General features: G+C 42.2%; 4 protein-coding genes across 4 annotated transcripts; all 4 read right to left on the bottom strand.

Annotated features, from left to right (window-relative positions):
* Window positions 1-343: 343 nt before the first annotated feature.
* LOC120413909 (uncharacterized) lies at window positions 344-10,489 on the bottom strand. Its single transcript, XM_052711675.1, has 6 exons — window positions 10,183-10,489; window positions 9,784-10,126; window positions 8,333-9,729; window positions 2,185-2,421; window positions 1,788-2,130; window positions 344-1,730 (listed from the first exon to the last, which is right to left on the bottom strand). Exons 1-6 carry the CDS (start codon window positions 10,487-10,489, stop codon window positions 344-346), a joined length of 4,014 nt encoding a protein of 1,337 aa, XP_052567635.1.
* Window positions 10,490-10,624: 135 nt separating this feature from the next.
* Window positions 10,625-12,851, bottom strand: LOC120429270 (nose resistant to fluoxetine protein 6-like). The gene is made up of 4 exons (XM_039594521.2): window positions 12,557-12,851; window positions 12,164-12,488; window positions 11,480-12,101; window positions 10,625-11,423 (listed from the first exon to the last, which is right to left on the bottom strand). The coding sequence occupies exons 1-4, from the start codon at window positions 12,798-12,800 to the stop codon at window positions 10,662-10,664; spliced, it is 1,953 nt and encodes a 650-aa protein (XP_039450455.2). The 5' UTR covers window positions 12,801-12,851; the 3' UTR covers window positions 10,625-10,661.
* A 2,926-nt stretch (window positions 12,852-15,777) lies between these two features.
* LOC120413981 (nose resistant to fluoxetine protein 6-like) lies at window positions 15,778-17,906 on the bottom strand. The gene is made up of 4 exons (XM_052711674.1): window positions 17,657-17,906; window positions 17,282-17,597; window positions 16,607-17,225; window positions 15,778-16,551 (listed from the first exon to the last, which is right to left on the bottom strand). Exons 1-4 carry the CDS (start codon window positions 17,889-17,891, stop codon window positions 15,778-15,780), a joined length of 1,944 nt encoding a protein of 647 aa, XP_052567634.1. The 5' UTR covers window positions 17,892-17,906.
* A 192-nt stretch (window positions 17,907-18,098) lies between these two features.
* LOC120417273 (nose resistant to fluoxetine protein 6-like) lies at window positions 18,099-20,665 on the bottom strand. Its single transcript, XM_052706121.1, has 4 exons — window positions 20,023-20,665; window positions 19,644-19,959; window positions 18,968-19,589; window positions 18,099-18,906 (listed from the first exon to the last, which is right to left on the bottom strand). The coding sequence occupies exons 1-4, from the start codon at window positions 20,270-20,272 to the stop codon at window positions 18,145-18,147; spliced, it is 1,950 nt and encodes a 649-aa protein (XP_052562081.1). The 5' UTR covers window positions 20,273-20,665; the 3' UTR covers window positions 18,099-18,144.

The following is a 20,665-nucleotide window of genomic DNA, read 5'->3' as shown; positions in this document are numbered from 1 at the left end:
AAGTTGTATGATTTTTGCCTCCCTCACTGAGTATAAAATCTTTCAAAAAAGGACTTGATTTGCTCGACTTTGACTGAACGAATTTTGCACGGATGTGATCTACTCGGTCCAGTTTCAAGTCTCATAGCTTGGTATTAAAAATTGTAAAGTTTCATTTAGTGGTTTAAAAGATATGATGATAAAACTATTCAAAAGAGGGGAATTTTCAACATAACCTGAAAGGGATCGCCACAACAGAGCCGTGTAGAGGGTTGCCATTTATTGAAAGACAGTGTCTGAATTTTCTATACAAAAAGTCTGCATTTTTTTTAAATCTAAATAGCCAGCAAAATCTAAACAATGTTTATTCCCTTTTCCTCACAAACAATCTCTCTAGCCCAAAGAACGGATACTCGAACGCTACACTCCACACTACCGCCGCTGCAGCGCTAATCCCAACTAGCCCACAAATGGACGTAAACACTCCCATCACGCTAAAGTACACCGGTGCCTTCAACAGCATCACCACAACCAGGGCCTGAATCCAGATGTGAATCAGGTACATGGTGTAGGAAAGCTTCGCCAGGGGCTGCCAAAAGGTCCAACTGAGGAAGTCGTTCACGAGTCCTCCGTACCCGTTGATGCAGGTGAAGACGATCCACATGACGAGGAATGCCCAGAAGGAGCGATGCAAGGATTCGTAGAAGGCATCCGCTACTGGTGAGATGGCCGTGTAATCTCCGGTGTAGACTTGCTTAAGGGAGTAGCTGGTTACAATTATGATGGCGGCTGCTAGGGTCCAACCGATTAGTTGCGTAATTTTGGACAGTTTGATGCTTCTGGAGCGGGTTCTGTGTAGAAAGTAGCCGAACAGGACTCCGAATAGCCACACGGACATCCGAGTGTGGGTAGGGAAGTACGTTTTGTTAGGCATTTGACCGTCTCCTACGGGTGCCGCCTTGTTCAACCGGTACTCGTTCACCATGAAGGTCGTAAAGACGCAGGACATCGAGAGAAGAGCTAGGAGAATGATTACGGTGGAGAAACGCCTTCCAAGCTTCCACAGCGGAATCAAGATCAACGGAGAAAGAATGTACAACTGCATGTCTACCGACAGGTACCAAGTGTGGGGGAAGCACATCTCGGAGTAGTGCACGTAGTTCTGGAAGAATAGAAGCGCCTTCCACCAGCTTGTGCGGCACGGTTCGATTCCTTCCTGGTAGACTGCCTTGAAGAGAATTCCTTCACCGAAATGATCGGTAAAAGCGACTACGAAGAGGATCATTGCGGCGAACGCAGGGACAATCCGAAGAATACGATGAAGGTAGAGTTGCACCAAGTTGAGCTTCCTGTCACGATCCAACTCCCGCAAGATTTTCATGGTCACCAGCATTCCGCTTAACATTAGGAAGATGTCGACGGCCTTTCCACCAAGTCGATGGAATAGAACACCAAAGTAAGAGTTTCCGTACTCAGTTCGCATAACTCCGTTGACCGTTGGCAGACCGTAGGTGGCATCGTGGACATGGTTCACGATAATCCACAGCATTGACAGGGCTCGAATACCGTTTACACAGTCCATGGTGCCAGTCTTTGAAGCACTTTTGGAAGTGGTCTCAAATATCTTAAGCACATTTCTGTACACCGAGAAGCGTAGAATATTCGATGGTGCAACATTATGAGTCCACTTGTACACAAGGTCGATAATTGTTGCCGACAGCAGAACGAATCCATAACACGAAAATAACACGCTGAAATAGAAGAGTCGTTTCACTTATTGCAACTATAAACTTCCGCAAATTACTAACATCGTAACAATCGCCAGTGTCGAGAACTTCTTCTCCTCATCACGGTAGCAAAACATCTCCGGGTCGTTCAGAACTCGCATCTCCCGCGTTTTGAAGAATTCATTTGCCAACTGACCAACCAATTGGGGTCTACAAACGCCGGGCATACAAACACCGTACCAGATTGGGCCTATCGGCAGCTGCAAAACGCTTGCGTCAACCATCAGAGTACAATGCTGCCCAGATATGCTCGTTGTTCCGTAATGGTGACTGTGGCGCGCTCGCCGACATTGATCAAAGTTTCCAAGCTCGTACACATTTCCAAAGAGGAGTCCAGCCGGAACTTTACCCCATGAGTCATAGACTGGAACCAAGGTTTCGTCAATATATTTTAAGGAATAGACTCAATTTCACTTACAATTGCTCGCCCACATTTCATCATTCTCCAGCCCATTCGCGAAAACGTTCAGCTGATCGAGACATTGTCGGTCGTAATGCTCCGTAGCAGGATCCGAGTGGTTCCAGCTCGCACTTTGACCGCCCAAAAAGTGTACAAATTCCAGCGAAAAGCTCGTCAATTGAGCTGCCAACCCCTTTCCGGTCAAGATACAGCAGAGCACCCAAAACGCTGCGATACGTGCCATCGCGCCCGGTGATTAGAACCTTAACTGTGGCAATCTAGCATCAATCGCGGACTCACCAGTAGCTTAACGTAAAGCTGATAAGCGCTGGGCAGAGGTGTTGAAAGTCGATACCAAGTTTTGTGGGGACAATGTATATTCCTTTTTTTGTCTCATACTATCTCAGCTTGGAAGGCACGTCGACAAGATTTTTTTTTTGTTTTATTTGACTGTAATTCTTTAACGGTGCACATCAACCAGAGCATTTGCATCAAGATTTTTGTTACACATATTTTATTATCTTCAAAATTACGGGAACTATCGCTATGATTTTTAATTCATCCCCTAAAGTGTTATTTACAACAAAGTTTGATTATTTTCGCAATCAGGTTGTTGCAGGATTGGGTCCGTAAGTTTGACAATTTTGGAATTAGAAGACAACAACTTCATTGGTTGATATGCACTAGCCCGGGTCAAAAAAATTAAAAATGCTCAAATCAAAAAGTATATGAGATTGCCCGAAAGAGTACTCAAAATGGGGCCTCCAGCCAAAATTTCAGCCCATTTGGTTGAAAATTGGCTTGCCTTGAGCAGGAACAAGTTTAAATTGGAATTAACCCGTAAAACTTGAGCAATTGGGTACTTTGCTCTGTACAAGTCTGTCGTTGAAATTTAACGACTTTTGCATACCATGGGGTCCAAGGGGATGGTCTGAGAAACAATTCCTCTGAAGGGTGCAAGATGATCCGAGGCCTCTAATCTTGCCTAGAAGCAGATTCATTCCGGCGTCGCCGAAATTCTCATGGTACCAGCAAAATGCACAGGGATAAATCAAAGCACACTAAGAAAGCTGCCTCGATCAGAGGACGCCACATGGCAATCAGCCACCGCGTGGCAGGAGGGTATCTGGAAATTTGAGTTTAAAATGACCTTTGACGTTTATAAAATGTTTTAGCACAAATATCTGACTAAATAAAATGTTATAACTGTTGTGGCCTGAACCACAACACGCCCTTTTCCCATATTTACCATCTCTGTTTGGCGATATAAGACAATAAAAACTTATGTACGTCAACAGGTAAACGCAATGACTAAATCTAGGAGGTAAAATGAAGTAAAGTCGATAGGTAGTCAATTATAATACTAGGGAGGTAGTTGATCTACCGACATGGAAATACTTAATAAAGATGAGCTCGTCCTTGGACGAGCAGAGTTGAAGTGCAACTGACAAATGTTTACATTGTTTTAAACAAAAGAAAGTCCGCGATAATAAATATTTAACATTTGGTGTCAGAAGTAAAAAAATGTAGCTGAAGTGTAGTGATTTTCATAAGGATCAACGGCCAAGAACCCTGCAGTAAACACGGACACGATTGGTAACGTATAATAAAAAAATAAAAAAAAACTTTAACAAACATGGAAAATTGGTTGAAATTTAAACACATCGAACTATTTGACGGTTCGGTGCAAAAATTAAAATCCTTTATAGAAATTGTGGATCTTTTTCACGAAATCTATAAAACAAAAAAAGTAAATGAGAAACATTTTCTTACAGTGATTAAATACTGTAAACTTTCGGAAAATGTACAATATGAATTAAAAAACGAAAAATTTGATACTTGGGACCAACTTAAATCTTTATTGCAATATAGATTTAAACCAAGTTTAAAATTGATGTTGGAATTATTAGACGAAATGAATGCATCATCAATCAAGCAAAATGAAACCTTAACTGATTTCATTGCTAGACTAAATTATATTCTGACAAAAATAAAAAACAATTGTGGCTCCGAATTCGAATTATTCCATCAGCATGCCATGGGTAAAGCTGTATGGAAACTAAAAGATTTGTTGTCCATCGACACAATTATTATTTTAGGCCAAGCGTCTACTTTAGACGAAATCAAAATTATTTTGGAAAAATTAAATTTAGGTGACAAAAAAATGTATGGTAAATTTCTACCATTAATTGACAGAGCTGGAAATTTAGAACAATCCACAGCTCAAAACAATGGAGTCCAATATTTTAAATTCAAAAACCATTTTCAACCATGTTTAAATTCTGGGGAAAAAGGTCCCCAAAACTTCAATCCCAGGTATAAGGGTTACAATTTTAATCCATTGCACAATAAAAATAATGATGCAAAACAAGAAAATATTTATAGAATCCGACAACAAAATAACATGAATTACTTTCACGGTAAAAATAATTGGAAATATTTTGTTCCTAAAAGGGAAAACATTCATTATAAAGATACAAAAATTAACCCTAATTATAAGGGTAAAACTTTCGTTCCATGTTTTAAAAACAAAAGACCTTATTTTATAGACAATTACGATAACAACAATAATAATAATATGACAAATGGCAATTTTCAAAATAACAACTCTCGCAACAATGGTTATAATAACACAAATAATTGCCACAACTATAACACAAAATATAATCATTACTGGCAAAACAGTATGCCAAAAAATCAAAATTATTTTGCGAAAAACAATTCAAATGATGAAATCTCGTATATTCAAGCTGAAAATTTCAACAATCCAAATATCAGTGAAAACCTTTGTGACAATACTGAAAATCCAATTCTACATAAAAATCAAAAAACAGCAGAATATGAAAATCATGGGGAAATCAAAAATAATTCAAAAATTGTCGAGCTTAACGAAAAACATAATGAGCAAATTAAAATTATAAAAAATGAAGATAAAAAACAATGTCAAAAACTAGATTACCAACAAAACAAATTTAAAAATTATTTCATTGAAAACGAGAAAAATATTTTCTTAAATAAAAATGATCACTTCTATCAACAATTTATACAATACTAAGATGATCTAAGTAATCAGTATTCTTACTGATAAACAAAAAAACACACACACACACACAATCATGATAGACATATCTTAACCATCAATTATGTTGATATCTGGCCAATATCAATTATCAATGAATGTTAAAGATTTACTCTACCTTGATCGCAAGAGCAAAATATTTAAAATCATGTATATTTTTCCGGAGAATACATCTGATTTAAATATAAGTTCAGCAAAAGTATAACAAAAATTCTATCTAACAAAAATCTAAGAAAAGCATTCAGCGTACACAAAAATGAACCAAAGCAAATATTTTTGCTAAATACAAAATCATTTTCAAAACAAATTATTCGTTAAAAAATAAAAATAAATGGTTCAGAACATATAACAGATTGAACAAAGAAATATGCAATGCAAAAAACGAAAAGTAAATCAATTCATTATATATATTATACAAATATTACAAATAATTCAAAATATAGCAAAATAGTTTCCTAATTTAATATCATAGTATGTCGAAAAAAAAACAGGCGAGATATCAAAGATATCGAAATCAACCTTTTAACACTTCAAATTTAATCAATCGATGTTGTAGATATAATTTAAGTTTGATTGATTTAATTTGGTTTGTAAAAATCACTTTCATATATTAATTTTAAAACATAAATTGACAACCATCATATTTTGAATAAATTTCCAGTAAAAACACTGCAAAATAATGTAATGTGTTAATCAAATATTCACACAAAATTGTTTCATATTTTCCACTTTCAAATAAGACACAAGAAATAATCTTATAATTATATTATAATAATGAAAGTGAAAAAGTATTCAAACTAACAATATACATTGAAATCTGTTCAAATAGGTTTACTAATTGATCGATAAAAAAAATCAAAGTTTTTTTTTTTTTAAATTTAAAATCAGCTGTCATGAAGCAAACATCTTAACAGAAATGTTCATTTCATTTAGTATAATAACTAGTTTGTTTGAAGTATTTTAATTTAACAATTTCTCTTATTTTACTTATTTTACTGTAAGTTAGTTCATAACAAAATAAGGAGATTACAAATTGTGACTTTATACTCAATAAACATGACTTGAATGATAGTATTAAAAAAGGAAAAACAAACAATTTCGTAGATACTTATGAATATACAGATCCCTTAAAAATAACGTTACCATAAATGTATAAAATGAGAATGATCAGTTGTTATCCATGAAAATATAAACATTATAGATGTATCAACTGAATCACAAAAAAAAAAAGTTCAAAACAATTCAACATACAATATAATTATAAATACACTAAAAACACACATATAAACACACAAACAAACATCTTGATTATCATTAAACAAAGTTTTGAAATTTTATAAAATACATTAGTAGTTAAGTAAAATAAATACAATGTAGTTAAGTAAAGTCTGTATAAGACAATTTTATTTTGTAGGGGGAAGGAGACCCCCACGTTCCAACCTTCAGACTAAACAATTCTAATTGTTTCGCCATCTTCATCTTCATCTAATCGTCGCCGAGATTGTGGTCGTCATCAAAAGATTCACGAAAACGAAACCGTTAACAATCGAAACGGTTCCAAAACAACAACATCAAGACATCTTCAGCACCATCATCACAAAGTTTATTCACAGATTTTCAACGCCTACAGTCATCCTGCAAATTTTACATTTCAATTATATTCTACTGCAATCTTTCATTGTAATCACTGAAATTAACCTAATTTTCACGTCTTTCAATTGTTAAACATTATCTTTGCTGTCTAAAAAAAACATATTAAATTAAAAGCAAAAATAATAAAAGCTTAGTAAACAAAAATATGAAACGAATTCATTCAAAATCAGTAAACATAAAAATATCATTTGTTAGCCATACGATTTACTATTTTTATTGTATCCCACTAATCCCGAGTAAACCGCGGGTAATCGGTTCCATCAACTAACATTAGTTTAAGTAAATTTTGTAAACAATTTGTACCAAACAAAACAATAACGTATTCCAGAAACATTCAAAAACATCAGGAAATATTCAAAACCATCAGGAAAACATTAGGATAACTTATGAAACAACTGACAACAATCTTCATCAAACGAAACCTCTGCAAATTTAGACAACATTTCTAAAAATGTCATATAATTATGGTTTAAAAGTTTTGTATTAGTAAATGACAAGAAAAAAAAGATCATTCAGATAATTAGAAACCTTTTCCGAGGGGGATAGTGATGTTGTGGCCTGAACCACAACACGCCCTTTTCCCATATTTACCATCTCTGTTTGGCGATATAAGACAATAAAAACTTATGTACGTCAACAGGTAAACGCAATGACTAAATCTAGGAGGTAAAATGAAGTAAAGTCGATAGGTAGTCAATTATAATACTAGGGAGGTAGTTGATCTACCGACATGGAAATACTTAATAAAGATGAGCTCGTCCTTGGACGAGCAGAGTTGAAGTGCAACTGACAAATGTTTACATTGTTTTAAACAAAAGAAAGTCCGCGATAATAAATATTTAACATAACATTGACAGAACCACTTTTAAAGCCAAAATTGGAGAAATCCTCCTGCCACGTGGTGGCTAATTGACATGTGTCCTCTGATCGAGGCAGCCTTCTTAGTGTGCTTTGATTTATCCCTGTGCATTTTGCTAGTACCATGAGAATTTCGGCGACGCCGGAATGAATCTGCTTCTAGGCAAGATTAGAGGCCTCGGATCATCTTGCACCCTTCAGAGGAATTGTTTCTCAGACCATCCCCTTGGACCCCATGGTATGCAAAAGTCGTTAAATTTCAACGACAGACTTGTACAGAGCAAAGTACCCAATCGCTCAAGTTTTACGGGCTAATTCCCATTTAAACTTGTTCCTGCTCAAGGCAAGCCAATTTTCAACCAAATGGGCTGAAATTTTGGCTGGAGGCCCCATTTTGAGTACTCTTTCGGGCAATCTCATATACTTTTTGATTTGAGCATTTTTAATTTTTTTTGACCCGGGCTAATATGCACCCATAAGTTGCAAAAAAGTTATGGATCCCACTCAACAACCCTGGCATGTGATTTACCACGCAAATGATAAGATAATTCACCCAATTATCACCCGTAATGCTTTATTGTTTCGATTTTACCTCAATCCACATTCTGACGTTCCGCTCCAACGCGATGAACGGTCGCTCGATGAAGAGTGTCCACAGAAGTGAAACGACCACCGATAAACCGACCACTCCCAGCGTAACGTACTGCAGGTTGATTTCGCTAAAGTAGAACGGCTGCCGAAGCGCTCCCCCAAAGGTTACCATAATCACGACAAAATGCAGCAGATACATGCAGTACGACAGCTTGGCCAGCGGTTGCCAAAAGGTCCAGCTGAACAGATCGTTCAGCAGGCTTCCGTAGCCGTTGACGCACATGAAGATCAACCACATGATACAGACGACCCAACCGACGCGGTGCAACGCTTCGTAGAAGGCATCCCCAACTGGGGCGGCTTGCCGTGGTTTGTAGATTTCGTGCACGGCAAAGTTGATCACGGCGGTCAACGCCGTAGCGGTTATCGATCCCGCCGTCAGAATCCAGACGGGCCACTTGACCTGCGCTTCCCGAGTTCGGAAGAGAAAGTATCCGAAGGCGATTCCGCAGAACCAAACGGACATCCGGGCGTGGGTGGCGTAGTAGGTGGCACGAGCTCGCTGGAACTCACGTTCGGGGTTCATTTGGGGGTTCAAACGGTAGTCGTTGTGCAGGAAGGTCGCGAATACGCAGGTCATGGAGAGCAGTACCAGGAGGGCTACTCCGGTGAGTGAACGGGATCCGTAACGCCACAGGAAGTATATGATCAGGGGTGATATTAGGTAGAGCTGCATGTCGATGGACAGGTAGTACGTGTACGGAAGACACATCCGTTCAGGATTCACATAGTTCTGGACGAAGAGAATCGCCGACCACCAGTTGTCTGAACAGGCGTCTACGGCTGGTTGAATCATGTATCGGTATAGTGGTCCTTCGCCGAAGTGCTCTCCGAAAGCTACTACGAAATAAATTAAAAGTCCATAAGCCGGAAGAATCCGAACAATTCGGTGGATCCACAGCTTAAAGACATTCAACTTGCTCGTTTTAGACAACTCTCTCATAACCCCGTAGGACAGCAACGTTGCACTGAGAACTAAGAAAATGTCCACCGACAAGGCCGATGCTCGGAATCCTAGGATTCCCATAACAGACTGAAAGTATTCTTGTCTCGCTACATTATTCGTTACGGGAATCGCACGCAAGGTATCATGCACGTGGTGGGCTACAATTTGCAGCATCATTACGGACCGGATTCCGTTGACGCAGTCAATGGTATCCGATTTCTCAGGTGATCTAGGAACGGTTTTCATCACCGCTAGCAGATTACTATATAGTGAGTACTCTCGGAACTGAGCCGGAACGGGACGCAGGAAGAGGACCCCAAAAACGTCCACGACGGTGCACGCGATAACGGCAGCTGCAAGCAGTCCGAATATGACCCTGAAAGAAATACACGTTATAGATTGTTCAATCGAATTACCTATAAAACCTTACATTGCACTGATTGCAGTCCCACTAAACTGCTCCTCCGGTTCATCACGATAACAGAAATTTGCCTGGTTGGCGAATCCGATAGGAGCCAGCCCACTTTGCACAGCAAACTGATTGGTCAGATTACGCACGAACCGAGCCTCGCAAGAGTTCGGAACGCAGATCCCCAGCCACAGTGGAATCATAGGTGATCCCGCCGTAATGCCCAGCTGTACGGTACAGTGTTGCCCCTGGAATATCCCAGCGCTGTTCTGGATGCCGAAGCGTCTACACTGCTCGAAGCTACCCGGCGTGAAGAAGTTACCCTGCAGCAGTCCCGAAGGTATTTTGCCCCAGGAATCGTACACTATACACAAAATAGCTTGTAAACTTTACTCGGAACCACAAGTAGATTTTACTCACTCTCCAAAGCCCACGACTCGCTGCGTTCCAACGCCGCTCCAAACTGTTCCAGATCATGTTCGCACAACTTGTCCTGCCAAGATTCTCCAGCGTCAGTATCGTTCCGTGATCTGTACTCTCCAAGGAATGTCGCTAACGCCAACGGTATACCCTCAAGCCGACGAACTACCTCAGAGTGGGGACTGATCTGACCCCAGCCAAGCCGAAACGTCAGGCCTAATAACAGTAGAAACAGTTGCATACTTTTGCGGTGACCTGACCGAAGTGAACTGACCCAAAAGTTGAATAATTTTAGCACGGGACGCATTCGATAACAAAAACAGTGTTATCGGAACGCCGCGCGTCGCGTTTGATAAGATTAATCGCACGGGACTAGCCGGTGGTCCTTTATTGCCGAATTAGACGCGGCGATAACCTTTGCCAATGTACACCCAAAGTTGACGTTTCGAAGAGGACATGAAAGTATGAAGAAGCTATATTTATCGCAGCAATATCTTATCTAATGTCACAAACGGAATCTCAAACAGTGCACTCCACAGCACTGAAATACTCAACGAGAGGCCAAACGCTCCCCAGATCCGATAAAACAGGTCGATCACGCTGAAGTGAAGATCCGTCTTCACGGATATTACCGACGCCATCATAAGCAGCAGCACATGCAGCAGATACGCCGTGTACGACAGCTTCGACAGAGGTTGCCACAGGCTGCTACTCAAAAAGTCGTTGATCACTCCAGCTTTCCCGTTGACACAGGCGAAGATCACCCAGAGGACGCAAACTGCGAAGAACGACCTTCCGAAAGCTTCGTAGAACGCGTCAATCACGTGAGAAAATTCCTCGTACGGAGTACGAATCAGCTCGAAGTTCGCGTACAAGATCACTCCAAGGATCGCGAAGCAGGTCGCCCATCCGAATGCGTACAGCCGATCCGGCAGGTTGATGCCTTTGGTCTTTTTGACGTGCAGAACGTACCCGAAGATCGCTCCCAACAACCAGACGGACATTCGAGCGTGGGTAGGGTAGTACGTGAGCACCGCACGATCTCCAGCGTTCGGGGTATTAAAGTTGAACCGGAACTCGTTAACCAGGAAGGTCGTCAGAACGCACAGCATCGACAGCACTGCCAGGCCACCAATGGCAAAGAGGACGCGCTCTCCCCAGCGCCACAACGGATAAATCAGCGCTGGTCCTATGATATACAGCTGCATGTCGACCGAAAGGTACCAGGTCCAGCCGAAGCACTACAAAACGGTGAGTTGAAGGACGGTTGACGGTATAAAATCGAGAAATGACTCACCATGTTTGTGGGATTCACGTAGTTTTGGATATAGAGCAGCGCTGACCACCAGTACTTGGAACAGCTCGCTTCATGGTGCTCCATAATCGGATTCCACAGCAGTCCTTCTCCCATGTACTTTGCGAACGATACTCCAAACAGGATCAACGCAGCATACGGTCCAGTGATTCGGATGTACCGGTGCAGGTACATCTTCAGTGGATTGATCTTGCCATTTTTGTCGAGTTCGTTCAGGATGTTGAACGCAACCAGCATACCACTGAGTGCCAGGAAGGTGTCCACGGCCAGGTACCCTGAGGTAAAGAGGACCGACGATCCGAACGTTCCCATGTAATCCATTCTACCCGGAGCATTATCAATAGGAACGTGGATGATGCTCTCGTGGATGTGTACTATGATGATCCAAATCATGGATAAAGCTCGAACGCCGTTTACACACTCAATCACACTCAACTGCTTTTCTGGATCTGTAATTCTTGGAGTTGTGTGGAAGATTCCCCGCACGTTTTTGTATAGTGAAAACGAACTGTACAGCGGGATTACGGTTTGATTCCTGATGATCTGCACTACCTCGTACAACGTACTTGCCAGCGCAAGTCCGGCTATGATCGAAAAGATCACTCTGAAAGACAGAAATGGAGGATCATTTCTTTCAACCACACGATCTTGCTTCGCTTTACTTACATAGCTGTAACCACTCCACCACTAAAGACCACGTCTCGATCCTTGTTGCACATCTGACCTTCGCCGAACATCGGAACCACAGAAGCACCCTTAGTTTCCAAATATCCACCGTACACCTGACCGACAAAGCCCTCCGTACAAAACTGCGGTACGCACAGTCCAGACTGAAACATCGCCAACTCCGGATTCGGCAACAGGGCCACAAATGCACAATGCTGTCCTCGGACATCGTTCCAGCTGAACCGTCGACACTGCTCGTAGTTTCCAAACGCATTCCCGTTGGCGTAATACAGCCCTGAAGGGATCTTACCCCACGAATCAAACCCTGTAAAATCAATGAAACACTTGAGTTCCAAAAAAAACCCATTCACCTCATCAAACAATCGCACTCACAGTCTAATCCGTGCCGTTCCCGGCGCTCGTATGCAGCCGAAAGCTGCTTCAAACTAGCAATGCAGCGTCGATCTTGATCGGGCACCACTTGAGAATCGTCGTACGCCACCAGGTAATCCAGAAAGTGCCGGTTCAACAGCGCCACTTCATCGATGCTAAAGTCAACACTTTGCTTCGCGGATGAGACGTTCAGCCTAGCTTGGGCGATCCCAGCCAGAAGAACAATACTCAACAGATATCGCATATCGTAAGTTACTAGTTTCGATAGAGAGCAACGAGACAACTGAGCGTACGGCGTGCGAGCACGAATCGCTTTTAACGCTTCGGACAACCGTGGCATCAATTACAAATCACACCGGGAAGCGATAAGATAGTGCAGATTTGATCTGCTGAATTATGTTGATAAAGGAAGGCAGGTCCCCCGTGCGTTACTCATCGTGGTGGAGGGTGTGACTAAGTGTGCCAAAGTACGAGCCAGTTGCACGGGAAGCGTGGGTTCCATTCATATAAGATATGAGAGAGGGTGTGACGAAGCGAGGGATTCCTTTGGCTAGTTGCTCTTTTAGGATCATGATCACGAATCCGAGGTCCATTTTTCGATATCTCGTGACGCAGGGGCGATACGACCGTGATGAGATAGAAATTTGGTGTCAAAGTGTCTTTTGTATAAAATTGAACGCCCGATTGAATGGCGTACTAAAAATAGAAAAATAAAACGTATTTTCCATAGAAAATAGTTTAAAAAAAGTTTTAAAATCGCTTCCTGTTCGACCCCGACCCGCGGATTGTGCACAAATAAAACAAAAGGCTTTGTTAAGACGGTTAAGAACAACTGATCTAGGCGGTGGTCGCGATGATACTCATCGTTTATCTCAACAGTACGGTACAGGGAAGAAAGTAGAAAAGAAGAACATAAAAGATCAAGAATATTAGGGTGGTACAGAACAACCATGTTGGTCGCTACTGCGAAACACTTCCATTTCCCGTTACTCAACTGTCAAAAATTGTGATTTAATGTACTTTTCGAATCTGAAATAAAACAGAGAGGTGTATTTGTGCTGAAGTGCTGAGTGCTGAAAAAATAAATAAATTTTGCACCGAGTTCCATACAAAATTTTTTGCAATTCCGAAAACTACATTTGAATAAGTTTTTAAGTGAAAGAAACGTATTTGAATGATATGAAAATTAAGTAGTTTCACGACATAAGCGGTATACGCACTTCGGAAGGAACCGGTCAAGAAAAATTTAAAATGGGCAGCAGCGGCAGCGCAAGTAAGTCAGAGAGGGTGAAGAAAAGCCCCAAGAAATCGCTCCCTCTCATTTGTTCTGCTGTTCGTAAAGCTGTTTCTTGACCCCTTTCCTTCCGATCTGCATACTAGCCTGTAATTGCAAAAATATGATTTTCATTGTACCTTACTGTGGGAGAGGATCATGGTCCAGCAAACAAAAACAATCAAATGTCAAAACATCCTTCAAGGCTTCGTTTGGCAAAGAAAAAGAAAAAATTCTATGCAAGCCATGAGAAAGTGAAATTATTGACAACCGGAAGAGATTGTTAAAGCAAAAAGGATCCAAGGGACCGTGTAGGATGAGATCCTTCAAGCAAGAGAAAATATCGTGGAATATGAAGATAATCGAAGTATGCAGTTTGAATGGACTAAAGAATTCATCGGTAGATGGAGCAATATTGAGACCAAGAAGATCGACAACCAGAGAGTCAACTGTAAATATTTTCAAGTAGCTGAGAAAATTCTTTACGATTTTCTTTGTAGACATTGATCCTTTGGTTTGAAAAATGAGGAATGAATTTAGCTTTAAAGGGTTAAATACATGCAAATCGGCAAAAAAGTCAGAGGTTGGTATAAGCTTCACACTTCAACTATTTTTAAATCTGTTTCTAGGGCATTAAAATATATATTTTAATCTATTAACAAAACAAATTTGAAGATATTTGGTTGTTCCATTGCCGAGATATAGCTATTTGAAGTCAGCACTTTCAAAAAACGGGTGCCACGATATCTCAACACAGCCTTGACCAAATCGGCTCAAAATTTTGGTGAAGACTCGTTAAACTGGTCCTGTGTGCATGACAAAGGCCGATTTTCACAAAGTTTATTTAAAAAAAAATATAAAAATATGTTTGTGTTTTTTATAAAAAAAAACCGTCAGTTTTTAATTCTTGTATTTTTTTTAAAAAAGCAACATATAAAAATCGGACTTCGTCATGCACACGGGATATGTCTTGAGAGCAATGCTTGAAAAGGGATCTATCACTGAATGGTACTGCTCGATATTCGATAGAACTTTCTGTCAGCGATCATTTCCCAAAACGATATTTGATCGCTGACACACAACGCCTATCATGATCGTCATTGCTTGGCGACGGTCAGTGAACGTAAAGACGAAGACGAAACGAACGAAAAATGAGCACCACTCAAGCAGCCGCCCGAACGAGACAACGTGCTCTTTCTCTTTCTCTCGTTTTTGTCTCTCTCTTCCTAGTGTATGCTGCGTGGTGAGAGAAATCATATGATTGCTATCATTGAAGAGATGATCGGAATCTCGGTAGAATGTCAAACGATCGCTCTCTAAGCGATTTTTCTCCTGGAGGGAAGTCAATGATTGTGTGAGTGACTTTGCGTAGCACTCATTCCTTTGTGTGTGAAACGAACGAAAGAATAATGTAAAAATCAGGTTGTCGTGGTGAAGACGATTGGAGTGTTCTGTCAGCTATCACAAACAAAGTCGAAATTTCGCAAGCCCTGCGAGAGTCTTCACTCCAAATTTCAGCCAATTTGGTCCATCCCATCTCAAGATATTGTGGCACCCGTAAATCAACTCGGTGTTTAGATAAAAACAAACAGAAAGTTTGACAGTATGTAACCTCTTAACTAACGTGTTGTAGCAAATTTCAATTAATTTACCCCAAATTATTTCAATCAAAATGTCTCACCACACCTGAAGAACTACCGGTTTAATAGAATCTAAAAATATGTTAGCAGTTTAATTAGACCTTTGATAACCTTAAAGTATTTTTGTTAACAACAATTCCAGAGTTTTTTTTTGAAAAGGTCCAATAAACTATGGTGTTTCATATGTTTATAGGACCTAATCAAAAAAAAGTCTAGAATTTTTCGTGAAAAGAGGAGGGAATGTTGAAACTTAGAGGTATTGAATATAGAACGAAATCTCAACTCAATGCTTTTAGTTAAATTATGATTTATTTATAACTCCTTAACATCATCTTCTCTAAAGTTACAAAGGGAACCTCGAAAAACGAACTCCAGAGCAACGCAACGCACGTGGTCATCCCAATACCACCCCAAGCTCGGTTAAACAAATCCGCCCCACTAAAATGCAGATCAGTCTTCACGTTCGCCACCGTCAGCATCCAGATCAGCAAACAATGCACCAGATACATCGTAAAGGACAACCTGGCCAGCGGTTGCCACATCGGGGCACTCAGAATGTCGTTCACAACTCCTCCCTTCCCATTGACGCAAGCGAATATCACCCACATGACACAGATTCCAAAGACCGGTCGCGACAACACTTGGTAGAAGGCATCCGCCACTGCTGAGTACTCGCGTGGATCAGTCCGTACGAGCTCAAAGTTGGCGTACACGGTCACCGCTAGCAGGGCGCAGCACACCGCCCAGCCGAACCGGAAGTACCGCGTTCGGAGCAGTCCTCCGTTGGGACCGGGCCAGTTGTGCAGAATCCACCCGAAGATGGCTCCAAAGAGCCAGACTGCGGCTCTTGCGTGAGTTGGGTAGTAGGTCAGCTTGAGGATTTGTTCATCGCCAGCGTTGAGGGCAGCGGTTCTGAAGTCGTTGACTAGGTAGGTGGTTAAGACGCACCCCATCGATAGGAAGGCAAGGAAGATGATTCCGAAGAGGGATTTGTTCCTCCAACGCCACAACGGGTAGATCAGTGCTGGAGCTAGGAGGTATAGCTGCATGTCTACCGAGAGGTACCAGGTCCAGGAAAGACACTGAAAGCAAGGTTACGGTTACGGAAATCGATAGTTGAGAGATAATTATACATACCATATTTGAAGGGTTTACGTAGTTCTGGATATGCAGAAGGGCTGACCACCAGTACTTGATGCAAGAATCCTTAGTAGAACCCAACATTTGATTCCATAATAGACCTTCTCCAGTATATTCAAGCAAAGATACGGTGAACAAGATCAAGGCTGCTAACGGAGCGGTAATCCTGATGTATCGTCTTAGATAAAGTGACCACAGGTTGATCTTGCCATTTCTGTCCAGCTCTCTAAGGATGCTCAAACTAACAAACATTCCGCTCAAAATAAGAAACGTGTCCACTGCAAGAGGTCCCATGAAGTAAAACACAGACGAAGGAAAACTGTACAAGTAGTCCACTTTGGATCCAGGGTTGTTAACGGGAATTTTCATAGCTAGGTAGTGAACATGGTACACGATGATCCAGAGCATCGATATGGCTCGTATTCCGTTGACACACTCGATTACGTCTCTTTTCACTGATTTGCTTGATCGCGGAATCATTTGTAAGATCATACATAGATTTTGGTACAACGAAAAGGTCGCATAAAGTGGATCTACCTTGCGCTGGTAATATCGTTGAAAGACGTCATGCAATGTACTTATTAGTACCAGCCCTGCAACAATTGAAAAAATCGTGCTGAAATAATTTAAAACTTTAAACTTTTTGCATAGGCCTTTACACCATGAACTCACATTGCTGTTATGATCACAGCATCAAACTCCACGGTCCGATCTTGGTAGCACATGTCCAGCACCGGCAAAATCGCGACTCCCTTCGATTCCAAGTAATCCCCATACAGTTGCAGTACAAACTCCGCTCTACAGAACTGAGGCAAGCACAGTCCAGATAGAAAAACCGGTAACCCCTGGCCTGGCAATTTCGCCACAAAAGTGCAGTGTTGTCCGTTGACATCCTCCCAGCGGAACCGGCGACACTGTTCAAAGTTACCGATCGCATACCCGTTGCCAAAGTATAGTCCAGAGGGAAGCTTGCCCCACGAATCGTACCCTGCAAGATTTGTAGGTTTACAAACTTGTTTTATTTTCAAATCAGAGATCAGAACTCACACTCCAATCCGTGCTGTTCTCGCTTCGTGTAGGCTTCCGCCAGTCTCTTTAGAGATATTCCACATCGTTGATCCTCTGGATTGTCGTCCTGTGATCCTTCAAAAACTAGTAGATAATCTACAAATTCGCGATTAAGAACGGACACTTCGTCTATACTGAAGATTACATTTGAGAGCTGACTCAATGTTGGCACAGTTTGAATGGCTATAAACAGAAGAAATGCCAAAGAATGCATGCCTGAAACGTCCGCGATGTTGATGGATGGAGCAGAATGGACCGACTGATATCTGCTACAAGCCCAAATTTCAATGGAGCCATTTGGAGCGCAGTATCACTTGATAAGACTGTGATAAGATGAAAAACGAATGAGTGGATGCGATTTGTTTATTTACTTATTCAATGTTCAATTGCGCTAAATTTAAACAACCTGATCCAGATAACAAAAATTATCAAAGTTTTTTGAAAATTATGTTGATCATTAACATCAGTTACTTCCGAAGTAGAACCTTTTCCAGCGTAACAAACGGAACCTCAAACACCGCACTCCACAGCAGCGAAACACTCGTCGTAAGCCCAATCGCTCCCCAAATTCGATAGTACAAATCCATCACGCTAAAGTTCTGCTCCGTCTTTGAGTTCGCGATCGATGCCATCAACAGCAGCTGCAGATGCAGCAGGTACATCGTGAACGACAGCTTCGCCAGCGGCTGCCACAGTTCCGAGCCCAGAATGCCATCGATGACGCCACCTTGCCCGTTGACACAGGCCCAGATGATCCAGCAGACGCACACTCCGAAGATCGGCCTCGAAAGGGACACGTAGAAGGCGTCCGCTACCTTCGCGGACTCGCTGTTCTCCATCAGGAACACTTCGTGACCGCCGTAGATGATGAGCGCCAGAATTGCGAAGCAGACTGACCATCCCAGCGCGTAGTAGCGTTTTGGGAGGTTTGAGACGGTTGATCGCGTACGATGGAGAATGTATCCGAAGATGACACCGAGGAACCACGCGGCCATCCGGGCGTGAGTTGGATAGTAGGTTAGGACTTGCTCTCGCAGAGGGACTGCGTTCTGCACATCGCGGAAATCGTTCACCAGGAACGTTGTGAAGACGCACGCGATCGACAGGAAGGCTAGCAGACCGATCGCAATGAGGACCCGTTTTCCCCACCGCCACAGAGGGTAGATTAGAGCTGGTGCTAGAATGTACAGTTGCATGTCCACGGAGAGGTACCAAGTCCAGTTGAGGCACTGTAAAAGTTCGTTGGTTAGCCACCTATGGTTACTACTTCCGATCATACTCAGTCCTCACCATATTCCTGGGATTGACATAGTTCTGGATGTGCAGCAGGGCAGACCACCAGTTCTCCAAGCAGCCTCGTTGCAGCGACGTCATTGTGGATTTCCACAGTGGACCATCCCCCATGTACATCGGAAAGGATACAACAAACAGGATTAACGCCGCATACGGAGCAGTCAACCGGATGTAGCGTCGCAGGTACATCATCAGCGGGTTGATCTTTCCGGCTTTATCTAGCTCTTTGAGCATCGTGATCGAGACAAGCATTCCACCCATTGCCAGAAAGGCATCAACGGCAAGCGATCCCGAGTTTGCGGTTGCCGATGATACGAAACTGAAGAGATAATCGAGCCTCGTTTGAGGGTTGCTCACTGGGTAAGAAACACTTGTTTCATGAACGTGATGCACGATGATCCAGATCATTGAGAGCGCTCGAATACCGTTGGCACACTCGATCGTATCCATCTTCTTGGCGGGATCCTGTTGCCGCGGAACGACGTGCAGGATGGATCGAATGTTCCGATATAACGAGAATGACGCGTACTGTACTGTTATTGGGTTCTTCAGAAGGATCTGGACAACCTCGTACACCGTACTTGCCACTACCAATCCAGCAATTATGGAAAATATAACACTGAAAAAGACGTCGATCAGTATTCTTCTTTACACCTTGAAATCGTCATCTCACATAGCCGTAATCAGAGCTCCACTGAACTCTACACCAGCATCCCTAGTGCAAAAGTTCAGCACCGGCAGCAGCGCGACTCCCTGCTCTAACAGATGTCCTCCGTACAACTTCAACGAAAACTCCGGACTACACAACTCCGGTAAGCAAAGGCCGAAAGCCACAATCGGCAGCTGACTGTTGGGCATCGCTGCCGACAGGGTACAATGGTAGCTGTTGACTTGACCATAGCTGAACCGTTGGCACTGCTCGTAGTTCCCGATCGCGAACCCATTGCCGTAGTACAAGCCAGAGGGAATCTTACCCCATGAGTCGAACCCTGTTAAGAAGACACGATCCCGATAAATGATTGCCCTTCAATCTAGCTCAAAACACCGCTTACACTCCAATCCGTTACGTTCTCGATTGATGTAAGCTCGGGACAGCAGCTGCATCACATCGACACATCTTCGATCCTCGTCGCTTTCCGCTTGCGCTGCATCGAGCTGCACCAGATAGTCCAGAAAGTTCCGATTCAATACCGCAACTTCGTCGATACTAAACCCAGCACTATCGTCCAGTCTCGAATGATTCTGGCGTTCGGCGCCGGTAACAACACAAAACAGCAAAAAGCCAAGTCCAACGGGCCACATGTTGATACTTCACACGATACGAAGCCACTAACCGGTTGGCGAACTCCTGAAGACCGTTTACATAGGTCAGTTAACTTCCGGTGGTGGAGCGATAACGGCGGTGATTACCAACAGGTTTTCGGAAGTACACTGCCGATTGAAAAGTTTCAGCAGTGCACAAAGACTGTTTCCGATAGACAAAAGAAGACTGACTTCAACGGCAGGTACTGTACGGAGAGTGGGCTCAAAGTTTACGGCATCAATCAATCATTTTCGATAAATTTAATTTCACACACACAATGGAGTTCAAATACGGGGCGTACTAAAAACAAACGAAACGGCATCAAGTCTGATAAGAAACCGGAGATTTCTAGCCGGTCGGGAAGCACCCCCGATTTATGGAATGCTTTCGAG

Source organism: Culex pipiens, chromosome 1 (assembly GCF_016801865.2).
Source record: "Culex pipiens pallens isolate TS chromosome 1, TS_CPP_V2, whole genome shotgun sequence".
NCBI classification, from domain to species: Eukaryota; Metazoa; Arthropoda; class Insecta; order Diptera; family Culicidae; genus Culex; species Culex pipiens.
Note: the sequence above shows the minus strand (reverse complement) of the source record. Positions and strands in the feature narration are given on the sequence as shown.